General features: G+C 43.0%; 1 protein-coding gene across 1 annotated transcript; it reads left to right on the top strand.

Annotated features, from left to right (window-relative positions):
- Positions 1-397: 397 nt before the first annotated feature.
- Positions 398-22,862, top strand: LRRC63 (leucine rich repeat containing 63). The gene is made up of 6 exons (XM_030202408.1): positions 398-404; positions 5,754-5,914; positions 13,337-13,435; positions 15,986-16,122; positions 19,409-19,492; positions 22,610-22,862. The coding sequence occupies exons 1-6, from the start codon at positions 398-400 to the stop codon at positions 22,860-22,862; spliced, it is 741 nt and encodes a 246-aa protein (XP_030058268.1).
- The last annotated feature ends 972 nt before the right edge of the window (positions 22,863-23,834 follow it).

The following is a 23,834-nucleotide window of genomic DNA, read 5'->3' as shown; positions in this document are numbered from 1 at the left end:
GAACCAGAGACCAAAGGGTTAACACACCAGCTACAGGAAAGGGGAGGGGCCACAGCAAGGAAGCAAGGAGAAAAAACCCAGGAAGACAAAAAAAGCTGCTCTGAAACCCAAAACTACACTCAGCTGCTCCCTCCCAGGGAAAACAACCAGAGAAGGGAAATGAAGGGGAACTAAACCCAGCACAGACACACAGCAAGGGAACACAGAACAGAGAGAGAAAGGGCAACACAGAATACCCCTCCTCCACAGCACAAGCTCACAAACACAGATATCTAACAGGCTATAGGCAAGCACACAGCTCAACGCCAAAGCACGGTACCCTGGGCTAGCAGGTAACAAATAGACCCTGGATACTGACATCAGCACTGCAAACGTCAGCTACACCTTGAGCTGACCAATGGCAGGTAAGTCCCTCCCAGCTATTCTAGCAGAGACATTCCCACTCCTCCCCAGCCTGCTAGCAGAAACATAACATTTAGGAGCATAACTTTATAGAAAAAGGCCCTTAGTGCTCCTTGTGCTGCATTGGGACGCCAGAAAGGAGATGCCAATTTACAAAATGGCCGCCATTGTTTCTGAAGGGGTCCACACCTGACAAATTTTGTACAGAATGTAATTATTCATTTTATTTTCATTTGCACTTAAAAATGTCCCAAGTCTCACAAATTAAAGGGTCATTTTATTACAGGGCTCCTAGTCTGTGAAGGCACCTGAGTACATATGTTACACCTATTTTATAAAGGCAACATATGCATCTATATAGCTTTATAAAATTACCCTACAGGAAAATGGGCTTCCAGCTCAATCAGAACCAGGGCTGGGACCTGATGCTACTGGCCTTCTTTTACAACTTTCCTCTGTTCTATATCTTCTGCCAGTTAGCAGTGATGTTCTTCAGCTACAGAAGTAGGCACCAGGTCTCCTTCCAGAACCTTGCCATTATCAGAACTAAATATAGCTACTAAGTCAGTACTCGCCAAACTTTCTTTGGCCGCAACCCCATTTTAATGGCCACAGATGTACACACAGCCTCCAGTCCTACCTAACTGCCTATATGCTACTGCTCCCAGCTGCCTTGTAGCATCAGCTATGACACTGTTGCACCTCTCCTCCTCCCATGGAGCTTGCACAAGCCTAGTTTTAGCAAAGGCATGAAGGGAGGCATGAGCCAGTGATTTTTCCCTTTACTTACTCGCATCCCCAAATGCAGATTTTTCAACTCCATTTAGTAACGTGGAGGGGCATAATCGAACGGTGCCGGCCATCTATATGGCCAGCCATCTTCGGGGCTGGCCCAGCAAAGGGGCGGAGCCAACCGTATTATCAAAAAAGATGGCCAGCCATTCTTTCTTTCAATAATACGGTTGGGGCCAGCTAAATCTCAACATTAGGTCAAATGTTGAGATTACCGGGTTTAGAGATGGCCGGCTTCGGTTTTCGGCCATAATGGAAACTGGGCCCGGCCATCTCAAACCGGGCAAAATGGAAGCCCTTTGGTCATGGGAGGAGCCAGAATTTGTAGTGCACTGGTCCCCCTCACATGCCAGGACACCAACCGGGCACCCTAGGGGGCACTGCAGTGGACTTCAAAAATTGCTCTCAGGTGCATACCTCCCTTACCTTGTGTACTGAACCCCCCAAATCCCCCCAAACCCACTCCACACAACTCTACACCACTACCATAGCCCTTAGGGATGAAGGGGGGCACCTAGATGTGGGTACAGTGGGTTTTGGGGGGTTTTGGAGGGCTCCCATTTACCACCACAAGTGTAACAGGTAGGGGGGGATGGGCCTGGGTCCACCTGCCTGAAGTGTACTGCACCCACTAAATACTGCTCCAGGGACCTGCATACTGCTGTCAGGGAGCTGGGTATGACATTTGAGGCTGGCAAAAAAATGTTTTTTAAATTTTTGTTTTGGATGGGAGGGGATTGGTGATCACTGGGGGAATAAGGGGAGCTCATCCCTGTTTCCCTCCGGTGGTCATCTATTCAATTGGGGCACTTTTTTGAGACTTGGTCCTAAAAATAAATGGACCAATAGCAGCCGGTGAAATGCTCGTCAGAGCCGGCCATCTTTTTTCCATTATCGGGCAAAGCCGGCCATCTCATAACCACGCCCCCGCCCCGTCCCGCCCCTGTCCAATCTTCTGTACCCTGCCTTGAAGTTTGGCCGGCTCCATGACGGAAAGCAGTTGGCGCCGGCCAAAATCGGCTTTCAATTATAACAATTTGGCCGGGTTCAGGAGATCGCCGGCCATCTCCTGATTTGTGTCAGAAGAGTTAGAGTGGAGGAGTGGCCTAGTGGTTAGGGTGGTGGACTTTGGTCCTGGAGAACTGAGGAACTGAGTTCGATTCCCACTTCAGGCACAGGCAGCTCCTTGTGACTCTGGGCAAGTCACGTAACCCTCCATTGCCCCATGTAAGCCGCATTGAGCCTGCCATGAGTGGCAAAGCGCGGGTATAAATGTAACAAAAACAAAACAAGATGGCTGGCGATCTCCTTCGAAAATAAGCTGGATAGTAGCATAATAGATGAGGGCAGATAAAGACCTGTACGGTCCATCCAGTCTGCAAAACAAGATAAACTCATAGCATAAAGTATGATGTGATACTACATATGTGTATTTGATCTTGATTTGTGCTTGCTATTTTCAGGGCACAGACCATAGAAGTCTGCCCGGCACTGGTCTTGTTCTACAACTTCTGAAATTGTCATCAAAGCCCCACTCCAGCCCATCCAAATCTGCCCAGCCACGATCAGGGCACAGACCATAGAAGTCTTCCGCCAGGGTCGATTTACTCATACTACCCCTCTCCTCAAGTCGCTTCACTGGCTCCCTATCCGTTTTCGCATCCTGTTCAAACTTCTTCTACTAACCTATAAATGTACTTACTCTGCTGCTCCCCAGTATCTCTCCACACTCGTCCTTCCCTACACCCCTTCCCGTGCACTCCGGTCCATGGATAAATCCTTCTTATCTGTTCCCTTCTCCACTACTGCCAACTCCAGACTTCGCACCTTCTGTCTCGCTGCACCCTACGCCTGAAATAAACTTCCTGAGCCCCTACATCTTGCCCCATCCTTGGCCACCTTTAAATCTAGACTGAAAGCCCACCTCTTTAACATTGCTTTTGACTTGTAACCACTTGTAACCACTCGCCTCCACCTACCCTCCTCTCCTCCTTCCTGTACACATTAATTGATTTGATTATTTTATTTTTTTGTCTATTAGATTATAAGCTCTTTGAGCAGGGACTGTCTTTCTTCTATGTTTGTGCAGCGCTGCGTATGCCTTGTAGCGCTATAGAAATGCTAAATAGCAGTAGTAGTAAGTCTGCCTGGCACTGGCCTTGTTCTCCAGCTACTGAAGCTAAATCTGGTCCTTTTTTTCACTGTTTTTTTTTCACCCCCTTTTTCACTAGTCATTTTTTCATTTCATTACATTTTTTGAAAGGGATGTTTACATTGATAAATTTGGGTTATTTGGTATCTTTGTTTCTTTTCTTTTGTTTTCAGTTGATGATTTTGTTTTTATGTTTCATGTTTTTCCTCTACACAGTCTCCATTCTGTCCTATTTCTCTCTATCATCTCACTATTTAGTTTTTGCTATAGCTATTGCCTCTTTTTTCCCCCAGTCCTGTCCTTCAAAAGTCACTAGTTTTCCATACATAAGCAAACTCAGTGCATTGCATTTGCAAATATACCAGGTGATGTATCTTTTCATTTCTTCTCTCCTTCCCAACAACTTTGCAGAGCCTATATTTGCCTCTTGTAAGTTACTTAATATCCACATAGAACCCACTCTGATATTCCCACAACTGCCATTATCATGATGTGTCTGTGCTTTTTGTCCTACTCCTTGTATTTTGTAGAACTGTATCTACCTCATTAGTTACCTTTTGCTTTCTTGTATAAATAAATGTGTATGTTGTCTTGGAAATGTCAACTACCCTTCAACAACAAATATCACAAGGTTAGCTATATCTCAGTTTTGTTTTATCATATATTATATATTTTACTATTGTTTGTTGTCCCCGGTTGTATTTCTTTATTCCCACTCAGTACTTTTTAGAGTATGCAAACACCAATTACACATTTATTTATTTATTTATTTATTTTTATGACAAATATTCTTTTGTAGTATCTTAGCAAAATATGCCTCTTTTATTGTTGTACTTATTGTTGTTATTGTTTTATTCACAACATTTTTATACTTTAATTTATATTTATATTTTATATGTTTTTTGTATTTTATGATTTACATGTTCATATAAGTATTGTACATGTTTTTGTATACTCCTGAAGCAGGCATTCTCATGCTGAAACACAGCAGCTGTGTCGAGTCTTTGGAGTAGCTCCAATAAAGATAATCTTTATGAACTAACGTCTCCCTTGGTCCTTTGGAAGAGCCTTCCTACCCTACTCCTGAACTCTCTCTTGTGGACTGATATAGGGACTGAGTGTTCCTCCACTTTGTGTGCCTGAATCTGTCCAGCCACAATCAGGGCACAGACTGTAGAATTCTGAAGCTTAATCTGTCCAGCCATGATTAGGGAACAGACCATAGAAGTCTGCCTGGCACTGGCCTATTTGTGCAGCCACGATCAGGGCACAGACCATAGAAGTCTGCCTGGCACTGGCCTATTTGTGCAGCCACGATCAGGACACAGACCGTAGAAGTCTGCCCAGCACTGGCTTTGCTTCCCAATTACTGGTGTTGCCATCTAATCACCACTAATCTAATCACCCTTCTATATAGGGTTCCTTTGCGTTTATCCCATGCTTTTTTGAATTCTGTTACCGTTTTCATCTCCACCACCTCCTGCAGGAGGGCGTTCTAGGTACTTCCTGACATTATTCCTGAGTTGGCCCCTCTGCAACTTCAGTTCATGTCCTCTAGTTCTACCACCTTCCCATCTCTGAAAAAGGTTTGTTTGTAGATGAATACCTTTCAAATTTTTGAATGTCTGTATCATATCATTCCTGTCACTCCTTTCTTCCAAGTTAAACATATACATGTTCAGGTCCTCAAGTCTGTCCTCATACATCTTGTGACACAAATCCCATACCATTTTTGTCACTTTCTCTGCATTGTGTCACGACCCCCAGTTTGACAAGTTGCGCTAAATACTACCATTACACAATAACTATGACTCCCTCTACCCCAGAGGCTTTGAATGCTTCTTCCTAAGCATTCCTAGCTCTGCCCTAGAAAGGACAATATCTGAACCAGGACTCAAACCCAAGTCCTTCAGGCAGTCCAGAGCCACTGAGCCACCGGATTGTCCCATTTAAACAAGTTATTATATGAAAGCAAACTCAAGGGTGATAAAAGTCACCATAATGGGATGGGAAGTTCAGGAAAATTATCTTGGGAGCTGGTGTAAATATAATGGAGTTGTCTAGTGATCTCAGCTCCTGAAGGAGTCTCCCTGCGCTTTGAGTAGCATGTTACTGTCAAAAGCTACAAAAACAAAAAAAAAAAGAAAAACAATGCAAGGGTCTCAAAGCACAGGAAGGCCCCTATAAATAAGCAGAAGAAGCTGTTTCGCTTTTAGTTATACTAATAATACAAAAGGGTTATCTGCTAAACTGGTAGGGCATGAATGAAAAAGCTTAAATGCATTGCCAATGACATGCTCAAAATATTCCTGTTGCAAATTGAAGTTTGCATTCAGCCCTTACTGTTCTGCACCATGTTATAAAGATGAAAATACAGATTTATGTTCCACTTTTCATATTCTTATAGAAGAAAATAACATCCTTCAGTCACTAGAAGAACAATGCCTTCAGACATCAAGCTCTACTAATTTACAAATACAGCCAAAAAAAAGCATAGAGCTCATCACAACAGCTGAAATGGCTCTTCTCAAGTCGTTATTGCATGGAGGACTGGCACTCAGCCTTAAGGTATGTCTGCTTTTTTGCCTAAGATCAATTATGTTGCTAAACCAGTGTGAAGTGAAAGATCTGTTTGTCTATGTGAGCAAGGCCAAGCATGATTTCATATTCAACAAATATAGCTCTGTCTGGCAGTTCAAACAAACCATGCCTATAAGCAGTGAAGAAGGTGGAATAAATGTTGCTGTGCCTTGGATTATTTTGACTGAACATTTTATCAATATCAATACAATATTTATAGCTCGCATATTCCTTAATCAGTTCAATGTGGCTAACAACCAAGAAGAAACCTAGGCATACCTTATGGTGCCCAGATTTCAAGACGTGCATGCAAATTAATTGCAAATTAAAATTGCTTATATCCAAAGAGTATAAGAAGCCTTCAAAATTGAGAGCATCTCAGCTACACTTTATTGATTGGACCCAACACGGTCTGCATTTCAGCAACAAATGCCAGCATCAGGGGTCTGAATAAATAAACATTAACAAATGAATGAATGTAGGTAAACTTTAAAAATATTATAAATATATATATATATATATCCCAGAAGACTGTATATCTAATATAATAATTTGCTCCTCCAACATTCCAATGTGTCTCACTGGGATCGTAACCACCTGCTGACATCACTCCTCCAACGTTCTCCTCAAATGTTCCAATGTGTGTCACTGGGATTGTAACCACCTGCTGACATCACTCATCAGACGTTCTCCGTCCCCCCTCCCTCCCAGTTCCATGGGACCCTGGAACTGGGAGGGAGGAACGGAGGGACAGAGGGAGGGGGGACCCTGGAAATGGGAGGGAGGGAGGGGGACACTGGAACTCGGAGAGGGGGAGGGAGGGAGGGAGGGGGGCCTGGAACTCGGAGGGAGGTGGAGGGGGCAGGGGAGAGATGCTGCACATGGATGGATGGAGGGGGCAGGGCACAGAGGACGCTGCCTGCATATGGATGAATGCAGGGGAGAAAGCATAATGCAGGGGAGGGAGGGGACCCTGAAACTCGTAGGGAGGCAGGGAGGGGATGACCCTAGAACTCGGAGGCAGGGAGGGAGGGGGACAACAACCCTGGAACTCGAAGGGAGGGAGGGGGGGATGACCCTGGAACTCGGAGGGAGGGAGGGGGGGACGACCCTGGAACTGGGAGAGAGGGAGGGATGGGGGACGACCCTGGAACTTGGAGGGAGAGCAGGAGGGGGGACCCTGGAACTGGGAGGGGGGGGCCCTGGCACACACTCTCATGCTCACACACACACACTCTCTCTCTCTCACAGACACACTCGCACCCAGTCTCACTCTCTCTCTCTCTCACACACACTCTCTCAAACATACACACCCCGAGGAAAACCTTGTTAGTACCCGTTTCATTTGTGTCAGAAACGGGCCTTTTTTACTAGTAAATAATAAAACCGATATAAAATGACGCCAATATAATAAGATGGGAACACATAAAACAATAAACAATACAAATATATTCAATAAGTAATATCATATAAAAGTAAAAACATATACAAAAAGTAAGCAATAAATGTGAACTGCACATATCACACGCCTATGGATGGTATTTGATTCCAAAGAAATTAAAATTCCAATGGCAAAGAACAACCTTGCCTTGAAAAAGACTGGTCAGCTCCTAACTAGAATGGCAGACAAGATTAACTGAAACAGTATTAAGATTCCATGATATATCAATAAGACAACTTCTTGTGATAAACTTGGTTACTAACAAATGTAAATGATAAATTAATAAATAGTAAACCTTTGTGCTAATAAAAAGATTAAAAAGTGGAACTTCCATTCAGTGAGCAATACAGACATGGTTTTCCGAGTGCTGATGAAAAAGTGGGATAGTAGAAACTACCCTCAGGAAACAAACTTCTCTACAAACCGGTGATGAGTCCAGTTGCCACAAATTAAAAGAAGTGGAGGAGTGGCCTAGTGGTTAGCGTGGTGGACTTTGGTCCTGGGGAACTGAAGAACTGAGTTTGATTCCTGGCACAGGCAGCTCCTTGTGACTCTGGGCAAGTCACTTAACCCTCCATTGCCCGCCGCATTGAGCCTGCCATGAGTGGGAAAAGTGTGGGGTACAAATGTAACTATGGGGTCCTTTTACAAAGCCACAGTAAAAAGTGGCCTGCGGTAGTGTGGGCATGTCTTTTAGGCGTCCGCTGGGCCATTTTTTACCACAGCTGGGGAAAAGGCTATTTTTTAATAGACCGAGAAATTGACCTGCGCTAATCTTAAAACTGTCATGCGCCTGTTTATAGTAACATAGTAGATGACGGCAAATAAAGACCTGCACGGTCCATCCAGTCTGCCCAACAAGATAAACTTATATGTGCTACTTTTTGTGTATACCTTACCTTGATTTGTATCTGCCATTTTCAGGGCACAAACTGTAGAAGTCTTGCCCAGCACTAGCCCCGCCTCCCAACCACCAGCCCCACCTCCCACCACCGGCTCTGCCACCCAATCTCGGCTAAGCTTCTGAGGATCCATTTCTTCCGAACAGGACTCCTTTATGTTTATCCCACGCATGTTTGAATTCCATTACCATTTTCATCTCCACCACGTCCCGCAGGAGGGCACTCCAAGTATCCACCACTCTCTCCGTGAAAAAATACTTCCTAACATTTTTCTTGAGTCTGCCCCCCTTCAATCTCATTTCATGCCCTCTAGTTCTACCGCCTTCCCATCTCCGGAAAAGGTTCGTTTGCGGATTTATACCTTTCAAATATATGAAGATTTGTAGCTATAGTTAGGATTAGTTTCCCATATATGTATCATTTGGTACAGGTTCATGCTAAAATTTCATCTGCCATTTAGGTGGCCAATCTCCTAGTCTCATAAGATCCTTTTGCAATTCCTAATGATCCTCATCCAATTTAATGACTTTGAATAAATTTTTATCATCTGGAAATCTGATCACCTCACTCATTGCTTCTTTCTCCAGATCACTTATAAATATGTTCAATACCCCAGGTCCCTTGGGGCATTCCATTATTGAACATTTTCCATTTGGATAACTGACTATTTTCATCCTACTCTCCATTTCCTGTCTTTTTAAAGTCTTTTCCAATCCACAAGGCATTACATCCTATCCCTTGATTTTTCAATTTCCTGAGGAGCCTCTCAGGAGGGACCTTATGAAATGCCTTCGGAAAATCTAATTAAACTAACATCAAGTGGGTAACCTGTTCTGGGGCAGAGGGAGCAGGGAACCAGCGGAACAGACAGGCGCGCAGCTGCTCTCTGCGCCCTCCAACAGCGTGCACTCGGGGTGGACCGCCCCCACCGCTCCGCCCTTCCTACGCCACTGGCTGTCATGTAAGCTTTTTTTTTCTCTCTCCCCTGCCCTCCCCTCCATGTCCAGTGATTCTTCCCTCCCCTCCGTGTCCAGTGATTCTCCTCTTCCCTGCCCTCCCATCCGTGTCCCGCGATTCTCTCCTCTACTGTCCTCCCATCCCATCCATGTCCATCAATTCTCCTCTGCCCTGCCCTTCCCTTCCTCCTTCCCCTCAATGTCCCGCGATTCTCTCTACTGTCCTCCCATCCTATCCATTCTCCTGTGCCCTGCCCTCCCCTTCCTCCCTCCCTCCCCTCACGATTCTCTCCTCCCCTCGATTTGTACCTGAACGTTCTCTGGCTGGCTGGCACTGGCTTCCCTTCCCTCTCACTGTTCTGCCCTCTGACATCATTACTTTTTGACGCGACGGTGGGGCAATGAGTGGTTATGGATGTTACGAACCCAGGCATCCAGACGTAGAACGCTGAAGGTGCAAATTATTATATAAGAAAATACTTCAGCCTGCTTGATTTTGCAGAAATCACACAGTGGATAGGACTTCCCCGATTTTAAGATAGCTGCATTGGCTACTGATTGCTGCTAGGAAAGGTTTAAGGTATTAACCATAAAGCTTAAGGCCCTCCAGAGGTTAGGTCCATCATAACTGTGGCATAAGATTTTCCAATAATACTCCTGTTCAGGAGCTGAGATTTAGTTAGTGATGGTACCATCCTATATAGTACTTAGTCATACTAACATTAGGAGGGAAGGCATTTTGTTCCATTGTGCCACTTTTGTGGAATGAACTCTCCTTAGAGCTGTGGGGAAAGCTGAACTGTGTTCAGTTCTACAGTGGATTAAAAACATGGTTGTTCAATAGAAAATAGGAGGTGACTTAATGTTCTTCAGTAAATGCTGAGGATTTGGGGGATGGGGTTGATTTTATGTAGTGTTTCTCATATATTTGTTCTTAATTTTTGGAATGTTCAATGTTGTATTTTTGTACAATGGTTTGACAGAGGTTTTTAAAGGGCGGTTTATACGTCAATAAATCATTATTTACCGTTTTATGTTTATGGCCTGATCACTTACTGCCACCCATTGACCTAGCGGTAAGGGCTCAAACGCTGCATGCACCAACGTGGGTGCGCTGTCGGTTACCACCAGGAACGTCTGTCGTCCCCCCCCCCCCCCCAACGGTAGAAAATAGAAAATTATTTTCTACTGCCAAACTCGGAATTACCGCCACTACCCCTGGCGGTAGTGCTGATTTGGTTGCACTACCCTAGTGTTAGCCCTTCTGCACCTTTGTAAAAGGGCCCCAATGTAAATGAATGAAATGCTGCTCTTAACGCAACGTGAAAGGCGTGAGTGAAAATGCTGTGTGTAACAGTAGAAATTTAGGAAATCATTCTAAACGCTGGCTGAGCAATAATATATTAAAACCGCAAACTAGTGATTTGAAAAATGCAAACTGTCACAAAATTGCTTAACAAGTTTAATGACATCAATAATTGGGTCGGGAGCATTCTAAAAATGTGCGTGCATTATTATTATTATTTATTACATTTGTATCCCGTGCTTTCCCACTCAAAGCAGGCTCAATGCGGCTTGCATAGTAATGGGAAGAACAATATAACAATATGGGTAAGTGTGCCTAATTTGGGCGCCAGCATTTACACCAGGTTTCAGTAGGCGTAAGTCTAGGGCCTAAAGTTAGGCACAACATCTGTGCTTAAACACTATTCTACAAAGGGCATGCACCAATGTTTTCCGGCACATAATTTTGAGCTCCATTTATAGAATCTGACTCATAGGGTTCCACCTTTTTTTTCTAATACAAATTCTTGAAATAGTCAGGTTTTAAGATACTTTCTGAACTCTAAGGGGCCCTTTTACTAAAGTGTGTCAAAAAATGGGATGCGCTATTGTAGGCATATGTTTTGGGCATGCGCAAATCCATTTTTAAGTGTGCCTGTAAAAAGACCTTTTTTTAATTTTTGCCGAAAATGGACATGTGGCAAAATAAAAATTGTCACGCGTTCATTTTGGGTCTGAGACCTTACCACCAACCATTGACTTAGCGGTAAGGTCTCATGTGGTAACCACGCTGTAATCGTCTACGTGCGTAGAATGACAATTACCGCCCAGTGTCTGCCACGGACCAGAAAATAAAAATCATTTCCCAGCATGCGTAGCGGACGCGCATGAAAAATGAAACTACCACAAAGGCCACATGGTAGTCGGGTGGTAACTCCAAATTGACACGCGTTGAGTGCGCGTAGTCACCTATGCAGCTTACTAAAAGAGTTCCTAAATAACCAGTGAATTTTCTAATATCTCATTACATATCTCTGTGGCAAAATAGGGAAAAGTGAACATAAAAATCCATTTATATTTATTTCCTTTTGTAAAAATCTTATATTACTCAATGCTGTCACACTATTAACAGGTGGAAGAGAAAAAAACATACTCATATATTGTGGGGCTTGACCATATAATATTTTAAACACTATAGTGCATCCCTTAAAAATTATGGGCCCCTTTTACTAATTGGCAGAAAGCCCAACGCAAGCTTACCACTTGCTAAACAGGAAGTACCACTGGGCTACCGCAGCAGCCTGGTGGTACTTCCCATCCCTAGCGCCCCGTCATATCCGGCACTTCAAAAATATATTTATTATTGTAGTGCCAGAGTGTACTCAGCAGTAATCGGGCAGTGCTGTGCGCTGCCCGGTTACTGCCGGGTTAGCGCGGGAGCCCTTACTGCCACCTCAATGGGTGGCAGTAAGGGCTGCCTCTGAAATAGCCACAAGGAAAGTGCTTTACTTGACGTACGACCAATTCCTGCAAGAAAGAGAGACTTCCCTTTTACCCGCTGCATGAAAAACACGTGCCGACACCAGCGCAGGCCCCCTTTTGCCGCAGCTTGGTAATGGGAGAGTCGTGGGCATTTCAGGGTGGGCGTGGATTCAAGTTATGCGCACAATGATAGAATAAGGGGGTCCCACATGTAAATTTAGGTGGGGGCATTTGCAAGTTGTATGCTGCGGCGTAGGCACGGGTGGGCCGTGGCCTACCCATTTTGGATTGAGGCCCACCCAAAGTCAGTGCTCCATTGGTGTGGCTGGCAGGGATCCGCAAGCCTCACCATGTCAGCCAAAGACCTACTCTCGGCAGAAAGAGCCACTACTGCCCCACCCTTTGCACATGCTCAGTTTGCACGCATGTGCAGAGGTTGGCCGTGTCAATGACTCTGGGACACTGCTGGCAGCGGCAGAGGGTGTAAGTGCTCGTTCAAGGAGGTCTTCGTCTGGTGGGGCTTACAGATCCCCGCCAGCTCACGTAGTTCTTTTCTTTTGGGTTTTTGCAGCGGCGGGGGGTGGGGGCTGGTGGGCATGGGGGTGAGAAAGAGATTAATCTTCAGGCACACCCTTCTCGGGCTCAGGCCCACCATAAATCGGCCCTCTGGCTGCGCCACTAGGTGTATGTAAGCCACATTGAACCCAAGCTTGCTTGGGATAATGTTGGATGTAAACATCAATAAATAAATAAATGTGCATAAAAGTTAGTGTTCAGTTCATAACATTTCCCATTTTGTGCAGTCAATTAAATAGTGAAGCTGCAGTTTTAATTTTATTTTATAAACAGCAGGGATTAAAGAGAACGATTCACTTGATCCCTTTGATAAAGCCCTAGCTGAAATGAATACTTTTAAAAAATCTGTGCATGACTCTGAGCTGATATAAAACCCGAAGGGGATATTTTCCTCATAAATGTGTCTTCCCTTTGTGAAATGGGGAGTACATGTGTTGATCTGAGCCCCACCCAAAGCGCCCCTCTGTAGGGTGTGGATTTCCTTGTGTAACTAGTGACTTTCTAAAAATCTCTATTTACACATGTAAGTGATCTGGGTGTGTAAGTGCTGCCAGTAACACAGGGAGATGCTTGTAAATTTGAGGCCTATGTATGGATTTTTTACCCATAGTCTCAACTACGTATAAATTACCCTTACGTTTTAACTCCCTGGATATTTCTATTTTTCCTCACCTATGCATACCATATTTCAACAGCTGGAGATTTACATGTGTTTGATATAAACTTTTGATATAACTATTATTAACAGAAGAATCTTTTTTTTCTGCAGGCTTATTTTCTAGATAAACTTCCAGACCTGACACCTCTGTACAGTCATTTATTATACCTTAACCTGTCATTCAATGACTTACTACATTTTCCAAAAGAGGTAAACAAGCACTACAAAAATGTAACGCACATCTCCAGGAGTTTTAATCATTTATGCTACAACCAGATATAATTTGCTGTTTTTATTGCCAGATCAGGTGTAGTTTTTATTAACTGTACTTTACCACGGTAAATTTAAAGAACACTGTTTACTAAAGGACAGGAAATTTTTGCAGTTGCCACACAGTATCCACATATATCCCAAAATATAATAAATGGCACTTAAAATTGTGTGTGCTAATTAATTGAATAATGAGCCAAATAGCACCAATAATTGGGTGCTAATTATCAATTAGCTTCCAATGCGCTCACAGGCTCTGGACGCAAATAGGATGCAAACGCATGCAAAACAGAGCTCTTCCCAATGATCAGCTTGCAGCACGGCAAACCCTCGGAAATGGCATTATAATTTGCAGACCATTGGGGAGGAATGGTGAGCCTTGTCCAGCATGCATTTGCATGCTAGCAGGCCCCCCATTCCCCCCCACTCCAGCCCCCTCTAACCCCCCTAGCATCCTCTCAAATGTTCCTGGTGACCCAGTGGGCCGTGAGTCAATCCCTCCCCGACCTGGTGGTCTAATGGCCCTGCCCCACCCCTACCTTCTTTGGAGGAGGGAGTTGGTCTCCCTCCCCTTCCATCAGTGCCACCTCGAAAATGGCGATGCCCAGCCCTGCCCAGTGTATCCTGGGATGCGCTAGGCGGGGCTTCATACCATATAAGGGAGAAACTCCTTATATGGTGTTTAGCCCTGCCCAGTGCATCCCAGAATTTTGTTCTGGACGGACCCAAGACAGGAGGAAGGAGCCATTGCTCCTGCTCTCCTGCCTTCACCTTGTTGTAAAGGTACAGGGAGGGACAGGGGTGTGGGTCAGATGCGAGAGGGAGGGGTGTGTGCCTGCGCAGGGGAAGGAGAAGGGAGGTCATGGTCCACTGGACCACCAGGGAAAGTTTAAAAAAAGATTGGGGGGGTCAGGGTCCACTGGACCACCAAGATAAATTTAAAAAAAACAGTGGAGGTCAAGTGCATCAGAGCGGTCAAATGGATTTGACAGCAGTGTCAAACCCATTTGACAGCTCAAACTCGCAAACAGTGAGGATGTACAAAGGGGGATCCATCAGCTCATTTGCATGCTGGCTGTCAGCGATTTGCTAAATTTTAGCAAGGCAGCCATGTTTTACAGCTGCCTTTGTGCATCGGGGCCATAAGCACCATACAGCCTTACCAACAGTGTCCCTTTGAACCCGTCTCTATAAAAGTGCAGGAGCAGGCCACAGGCTTTGGAGTACTGAGAATCCCTCTTCCAGGGCAGGCCTGACCATTAGGCAAGGATAAGTGGTCAGCGAGGGTGAGGGCATCAAACAGCATCTGGAGACAAAACAAAATAATAGGTCTTGACAGTCACACAAACATGAGGAACCATCAGATTAATTATCAAAATCTTTGGAGAGTTGCAGACTCAAGGTTAATTGAGGGGGGAAGGGGGAAGGCTGAAGGTTTGCCTAGGGCAGTGGTTCCCAAACCTGGTCCTGGTGGCACCCCAGCCAGTCAAGTTTTCAGGATACCCACAACTCATGACAGAAATTTACATTCACTACCTTCACTGCATGCAAACCTTTCTCAAGCTACATCTACTAATCATTTCTAAAGAACTACTAGATGTATGCAGTGCTGTATACATTATACTCATGTACTTTCTCTATCCCTAAAGAACTCACAATGTAAGTTGTTGTATCTGGGGCAGTGGAGGGTTAAGTGATTTGCCCAAGGTTACAAGGAGCTGCAGTGGGAGTCAAACCCAGGTTGTCAGGATCAAAGCCCACTACATGCCACTGCTCCACCTCCACTGTAACTACAACCTACTGACCATGAAGGGACTTGAACCCTTAATCTTCAGATCTGAAGACCATGAATATTCATTGTGGATATCCTGAAAACCTGGCTGGCTGGATTATTTATTTATTTTATGGCATTTGTATCCCACCTCTTTGCAGGCTCAATGTGGCTTATATTTCGTCATGGATACTGGAAATAGCAGTGAATATACATTTGGTTTACAGAGGGTTTTGGTTTACATGGTGGTGAAATACATGAAGGCGTTAAAGCAGAAAGACATTATAAAACATTATAAGACAGTCTGGAAGTTTTACGACTATACAGTTATACATGTTAAATTATACAGTTACACATGTTGATCTTTGTGATATATCTTGTCGAAGAGATAGGTTTTCAATAGTTTGCGGAAATTGGTCAATTCATAGACCGTTTTCAGGTTACGTGGCAGCGCGTTCCAGAGTTGCGTGCTCGTATAGGAAAAGGTAGATGCATGCATTGATGGGTTGCCTTCAGGACCAGGTTTAAATCACTAGGCTAGGGCCTTAGACCGGCCGATCAGGTAAAATCAGCCCTGTTCCTAACTGTAAGCAATATTACCTTGCGTTTCTCTGGTGCTGTCATGCCTTTCATTAATGCTGACAGTATAGAAGCATATTGTAAAGAGTGCAATGAGATCCTATTTTCGTGAAAAACTGTATGCCTCTATTGTTTTTAAGGTATATAATATTGAAAATTTGCAAGTCCTGAAACTAAGAAACAACCCTATCAAAGAGATCCCTCCAGATATTCACAGACTCAGGAATCTCAGGACATTTGTTATTTCTTTCTGCTTGCTATCTGCCCTTCCATCTGGGTAAGCTGTTCTTATAGTCAACCAAAATAAAAGTGCCAGAATTAAATAAGGATTCAAATGATCAAATATATTTTTACAGTTAAATCTGTCCTGACTTTGTGATTTTATCTTACAATGAGTGTACAGGTAGTTTTCATAATACAGTTGAACTCCTGCTTGTGCATTGAGTCATTTCCTATTTTGTGTTTCAAAAACTTTACTATTCCTTGTCTCAAATTCAACTACTTCATTCACAGAAAGAAAAAAGGTGAGGGAGGGTGAATGAGTTGAAGTAGACAACACTCCATCATAGGCATTGCCTCTGTCCCTGCCTGAATCCCAGTATCTAGATCAGGGGTGGGCAACCACAGTCCTCAAGGGCCACTACGTAGGGGGACATTGGAAAACCACTGCTTGCCCTGGGATTGGTAGCATGGAATGTTGCTACTATTTGGGTTTCTGCCAGGTAATTGTGCCCTAGATTGGCCACTGTTGGAAGCAGGATACTGGCTAGGTGAACCATTAGTCTGCCCCAGTATGGCTATTCTTATATTCTTATGCTCTTAACCCAGTCGGGTTATCAAGATTTCCACAATGAATGGCATGAGATTGACTTGCATGTACTACTTCCATTGTATGTAATTTATCTCACTGCCCACCCCTGATCTAGATTGTGCTTAAATGAGAACAGTTTTAATACAAAATGGTAGAAATCCCACGTAACTCAATAAATAATGACAAAGTGGTTTATTCAGTCTTCCCAGCAGCAGTTTGTCCAGCAGAGTAGATATGCATACAAATTCTCATATGGAACCCAATACCCAGACCACCTTTCTCATCTAACCTTTCAAAGTACTACCATTTCCACTTACCCCCAATGTTTTTTCATAGATGCAAATGTTTTAGGTGTGTAACTGCAGTTCTGTATTAGTTATCGCCAGTGCTTTCTTGGGATTGTACTTGGCATCTTCCCAGGGCAGCCCAATCATGGCACTAGCAGGGCACATCAGCATGACATGAGGTCCTGATCACTACAAGTGCTCAAGGCCTGCCAGGGTTTGCCCCCTCCAAAACAAGATGCTCGGAGGGGGTGGAATATAGCAGACCTTGAGCATGCACAGGTGCTGAAAGGCCCCACACCACACTGACTGCATTGGGAAGAAGTGGTGGTATTGAGACCAGAAGCAACGAGGAGAGGCAGACCTAGAAAGAAGGGACAGGGAAAGATGCTTTATTAGGGGTGTAGGGAAGGGAAGAAGAGATAATTGACCAGAGATGTGGAGAAGGCAAGAGAAAGGGAGTGTGAAGTATATTCTGGCTTTTTTTGGTAGCCAGTGTAGAGTGCATAGTAGAGGGGTGGCTCTATGGTATTTTTTGGCTTTGTGGATTAGTCTTGCTGCAATGTTTTGGGTGTTTGGAGTTTTTTCAGGCTTTGCTCCTTACAGCCTGCATACAGTCTGTTGCAGTAGTTGATCTGGAATGTTAGTGGTTGAACCACCAGGCAAAAAGACTTTATCGAGAGTTGGTTTCTGATTCTTCTTAACTTCCATAGTCGGCACACTATGGAAGTTAAGAAGGATCAGAAACCTGCTGGTTACCACCCTCTAATACAAAATGTCCCTAACCTGTGAATTAGCGCACTAATTAACATGCACTAATTAACATGCACTAATTCATGTGTTAACCTCCAAATCCTATAAATGGCACTTAAATATCACATGCAAATTTGGATTTGTGCCCAATTTGAGGACATAATCTAATTGAATAATGAACCAATAAGGACCAATAATTGGGTGCTAATAATCATCTGCACTAATTGGCATTAATTGAAATTTTACGTGTGCATTTTTAATCTCGGGGATCTGCACATAATGTTTATACGTGGCCATGGGAGGGTCATGGGTGGATCAGGAACATTCCTACAATTTATGAATGCTTTTATAGAAGGAGGATCCACACCTAATATAGGGCTCCTTTTACAGAGCCACGGTAGTGATTAGCAGTGCGTCAAATACTACAAAGCTCATTCAATTCCTATGGGCTTTATCACATTCAGCGTGCAATAATTACTACTGTGGCATTCCGAAAGGAGATCTTAGACACAAGGATTTACACCAGGGTTTACTTGGTATAAATTAGAGAATGACACGGGGACAAAGTTTGTCCCCATTGTCTCCGTCCCTGCCCCACCCCCACAGGTTCTGTCCCTGTCCCCGCCCCATCCTGCAGGTTCTATCCTCATCTATAGAAGCTTCAAACACATGATTTTATATTTAAATCTTGTTATTAAAATATAAAAAGGAACAATATGCTGTGCAACTGTTATTTATAAATCACAAATATAAAACAATAATAACAACAAGCAACTGTAATAACCACCACCACCACCCTCTATCCTTCCAACCTCAACAATAGCTGAATTCTACTACCCCAAGGAATCCTAATCCACTCTGTTAAAAATGTCCAGGAGTACAAAATACAACCCATTCTATATGCCCTAGCGGGGGAGAAATATGCCCTAAGAAGCACTGTTATGATTTTTTAATATGTGGATGAATAAATCATCAACAATCTCAGGATTTAATCTCACTCAAACATAAATGACAGTCCAGTTCATCAACAGGCTTCAAGGTAGAAAATGACACGGAAGCAATGTTTGTCCCCTCCCCACGGGCTCTGTCCCCATCCCCACCCCGTCGTCTTGGGCACTGTTCCAGCCCCATGCCCGTGGGCTCTGTCCCTGTCCCCGTTGTTACCGTGGGTCCCTGTCCCAGTGTCATTCTCTAGTATAAATCCTCACATCTAAAGTTAGGTGCCAATTCCGGCACTATGTGTATTCTATAAATGGTGCCTAACTTTCAGCGCCATTTATAAAATAGTACTTAGTGCGTTATTTTTCAGTGCTATTTATAGAATTTGGTCCTAAATGCCTAACACACTTTAGTAAAAGGACCCCTTAATGAGTTCTTGCAATGCATTAATAATGAATTTTGAGACAAGCGGCATGAGAATATCTTCCCATGCTTGATTTTCCAAAAATAACTACACTTCAAGAGAAGTACCTAGGATTGTTAGGCTAATACCAGCAGCAAAATTTCCACCTCACAAATTTGGCATGCGTAGCTCAATTTTGAGCAAATGAGGCCACTAAGGTGAGGGAAGGCCCATGGATTTGTACATCAGGGTCTTAGTTGAAAATTAAAATGTTCATAATATCACAGCCTCCCATGAAGAATATATGACTCAATGACAGTCTCAATGGCTATTGTTTATTTTTTAATTTGCTATGTTTTTTCTTTATTGTTAGGTTATTTTTCTTACAACGCCTTCAATTTCTGGATGTCTCTTACAACAGCATTCCTTTTATCCCAAATGAGATCCGCAATCTCAGGTATTCAAATGCACAAGCTACAATCAGATTTATATTAGAGATACCACATATAAAATTTGTAGGATCCGATATTCAGCCAGCAGCAATCAGCACTAAACCCAGAAATTCAATGTCAGGCCACATCTAGTCACCGGCACTGAATTTCTGGGTTTCTGGAGCCAGCTAATGCGCAACCGGTTAAGTGCGAGATTCAGCACTTAGGGGCCCTTTAACTAAGCCGCATAGGCACCCACGCGCGCCCAACTTGTGTCAATTTGGGATTACCACCCGGCTAAGTGTGACCCGTGTGGTAATTTCATTTTTCACATGGCGCTACTGGGCGGTAAAATGCATTCTATGTGCATAGACCATTATGGCCCGGTTAACGCATGAGAACTTACTGAGAACTTACTGCTAAGTCAATGGGTGGCAGTAAGGTCTCATGTGTTAACTGGGTGATAATGGTCTATACCGCCCAGTAGCACTGCGCGCCAGAAAATTAAAAGTATTTTCTGGCACAGAGGACATGCATCAAAAATGAAATTACTGCCCGGGCCACACAGTAGCCATAGTGCTTTTTACGGCGCTGATTTTTTTTGACTCTGTATGTAGAATCTAGCCCTTTGTGTCTAGGGGAAAAATGAGTATCACATAGACCTCAAAGTGCATGATTGGAGAATGACAAGCATTAATAAGAGCAAAAGATAGATTTGGCTTGCATTCCGTAATCAAAAATCAACTATAAATATTTCGAGGAGTGTTACTCTAATTTAAATTTTTATTTAAATTTACTGAGTTGGAATATATTTTAACACCATTAAGACGTTATTTTACTGTTAATCCTAGTTATTAATCTAGACTGAAAGCCCACCTCTTTAACATTGCTTTTGACTCGTAACCACTTGTAACCACTCGCCTCCCCCTACCCTCCTCTCCTCCTTCCTCTACACATTAATTGATTTGATTTGCTTACTTTATTTTTTGTCTATTAGATTGTAAGCTCTTTGAGCAGGGACTGTCTTTCTTCTATGTTTGTGCAGTGCTGCGTACGCCTTGTAGCGCTATAGAAATGCTAAATAGTAGTAGTAATAGTAGTAGTTATTAGTAACTAGATCTCACTGCATAAAATAGAACTTGTGCTAAAATAGCACGAGTTGATGGTAAAATAACACATCTTAACAGTAGCCCATAGTTAGCTCTCTATAAGCCTCACTGGGTTCCTGTTCTGCTACACTTTTTTTCTGTGTTGATTCTGTTGTATGCTACTTGGTATACAGAATAGAGATATTTGCAAATTAAAAATAAAAACAATAGCCCATGTTGATAATTATGAAGATTTGGGAGAGATACCGGTGCCAGAAATGGTATTTGAAGCTGACAAGTCAGAGAAACTGAATGAAATCTCTATAGACCTAGAAGATGTAATGGGGCAATTTGACAAACTGAAGAGTAGCAAATCTCCTGGACCGGATAGTATTCATCCCAGAGTACTGATAGAACTGAAAAATGAACTTGCAGAATTATTGTTAGTAATATGTAATTTATCCTTAAAATTGAGCGTGGTACCGGAAGATTGGAGGGTGGCCAATGTAACGCCGATTTTTTAAAAAGGTTCCAGGGGAGATCTGGGAAATTATAAACGTTGGTACTGGGCAAAATGGTAGAGACTGTTATAAAGAACAAAATTACAGAGCATATTCAAAAGCATGGATTAATGATGCAAAGCCAACATGGATTTAGTGAAGGGAAATCTTGCCTCACCAATCTTACATTTCTTTGAAGAGGTGAACAAACATGTGGATAAAGGTGAGCCAGTTGATATTGTGTATCTGGATTTTCAGAACGCGTTTGACAAAGTACCTCATGAAAGATTCCAGAGGAAATTGGGTAGTGTCCTATTGTGGATTAAAAACTGATTAAAAGATAGAAAACAGAGAGTAGGGTTAAATGGTCAGTATTCTCAATGGAGAAGGGTAGTTAGTGGGGTTCCCCAGGGGTCTGTGCTGGGACCGCTGCTTTTTAACATATTTAAAAAATGACCTAGAGATGGGAGTAACTAGTGAGGTAATTAAATTTGCTGATGACACAAAAGTTATTCAAAATAGTTAAATTGTGGGAGGATTATGAAAAATTACAAGAGGACCTTACGAGACTGGGAGACTGGGCATCTAAATGGCAGATGACATTTAATGTGAACAAGTGCAAAGTGATGCATGTGGGAAAGAGGAACCCGAATTATAGCTACGTCATGCAAGGTTCCACGTTAGGAGTCACCGACCAAGAAAGGGATCTAGGTGTCATCGTTGATGATACGTTGAAACCTTCTGCTCAGTGTGCTGCGGCGGCTAAGAAAGCAAATAGAATGTTGGGTATTATTAGGAAAGGAATGGAAAACAAAAATGAAGACATTATAAAGCATTTGTATTGCTCCATGGTGCGACTGCACCTCGAATATTGTGTTCACTTCTGTTCGCCGCATCTCAAAAAAGATATAGCGGAATTAGAAAAGGTGCAGAGAAGGGCGACGAAAATGATAAAGGGGCTGGGATGACTTCCCTATGAGGAAAGGCTAAAGCGGCTGGGGCTCTTCAGCTTGGAGAAAAGACGGCTAAGGGGAGATATGGTTGAAGTCTATAAAATAATGAGTGGAGTGGAACAGGTAGACGTGAAGCATCTGTTTACGCTTTCCAAAAATACTAGGACTAGGGGGCATGCGATGAAGCTACAAAGTAGTAAATTTAAAACGAATTGGAGAAAATTTTTCTTCACTCAACATGTAATTCAACTCTGGAATTTGTTGCCAGGAAATGTGGTAAAGGCGGTTAGGCTTAGCAGAGTTTAAAAAGGCTTAGATGGTTTCCTAAAGGAAACGTCCATAGACCATTATTAAATTGGACTTGTGGAAAATCCACTATTTCTGGGATAAGCAGCATAAAATATTTTGTACTTTTTTGGGATCTTGCCAGGTATTTGTGACCTGGATTGGCCACTTTTGGAAACAGGATGCTGGGTTTGATGGACCTTTGATCTGTCCCAGCATGGCAATACTTATGTACATGCCTAAATGATATATTTTACATAGTGCTGTTTTTGCACCTAATCTGCGCACAGGCTAAATAACTTTCTTGAAATTTACAGAGCACTTGATTTTCTGAACGTGGAAGGCAACGAACTGCCTGCTTTGCCTTGTGGTGCTTTGAAACTTAAGCTGAAACAAATACGAGTGAGCAATAATTTCATGCACCCCCTCTTATGGAAAGAGAACAGCAGGACCCAGCCACAGAAACTCCTTGACTTGACAGCCCTTTTCTTCGTCACGAACAATCTGTGGCGGTGTTACCGTGAGCTCCCCAGAGAAGTTGAGAAAACACTGAACAAGTTAGTGATTTAAACCTTACTTTATTGCTATCATGTATCAAAATAGTTCTTGTTTGGTTTGAATTTTTTAAAATGTGTTTTTTTTTTCTCTAGCTCCATCAGGAAAAAAAACAGGGGGTTGATAGTCAAAGCAATTTAACCAGTCAGAAATGGCTCCTGGGCAGTTCAATCACTTGTTCAGGTCTTAACCAGTCATATTTAACTGCACTTCTGAGTGTGCTACTTAAAATGTCTGGTTACCCCTTAATTCTATAAAAGTGTGTCCAATTTGCACGTTCAATTTAATGAGCTAATTACCTCCAATAATTGACTTTTTAACAATCAGTTATTGGCACTAATTAGATTTAATTGAATTTACATGCGAGTCAAAAAAGTGGATGTGGAAATGGGAGGGTCATGGGTGAATTGGAGGCATTCTTTTAAGTTACACACATACCCCCAGATTCTATATAGTGCATTTAGATTTAGGCGCCAAAATCAGTGCAGATTCTATATTCATCCCCTTCAAATCTAACCTAACAGAAATTTCCGACAAAATATCCATGGCATGGACATCTTAACCTCTTGGGCCAATGCCTTTATGATGAAATTGAACAAAGAGAAAATACAATGCCTAATCCTCTCATCCCAACACTCCACACTCCTTCCAACTAATCTTATCACCTCTGACATTACAATCCCCATTTCAGACAACCTGAAAATCCTTGGAGTGACCCTAGACAACCACCTTTCACTCGAAAATCACGTTAAATCCATTGCAAAGAAAAAGTTCAATTTGATGTGGATATTGAAACCTTATCTCCCCCTGAAAACATTCTGGAACTTGGTGCAGTCCACGGTTCTTACCCATGTCGATTATTGTAATAGTATTTTCTTAGGCTGCAAGACCCATATCCTGAAAAAACTTCAGACTGCCCAAAATACAGCAGCAAGACTTATTTTTGGCAAATCACATTTTGAATGTGCAACACCTCTTTGTGTAAAA

This window comes from Microcaecilia unicolor, chromosome 4 (assembly GCF_901765095.1).
Source record: "Microcaecilia unicolor chromosome 4, aMicUni1.1, whole genome shotgun sequence".
NCBI lineage: Eukaryota > Metazoa > Chordata > Amphibia > Gymnophiona > Siphonopidae > Microcaecilia > Microcaecilia unicolor.
The sequence above is the reverse complement of the archived record's forward strand: the minus strand, read 5'-3'. Positions and strand labels throughout refer to the sequence as shown.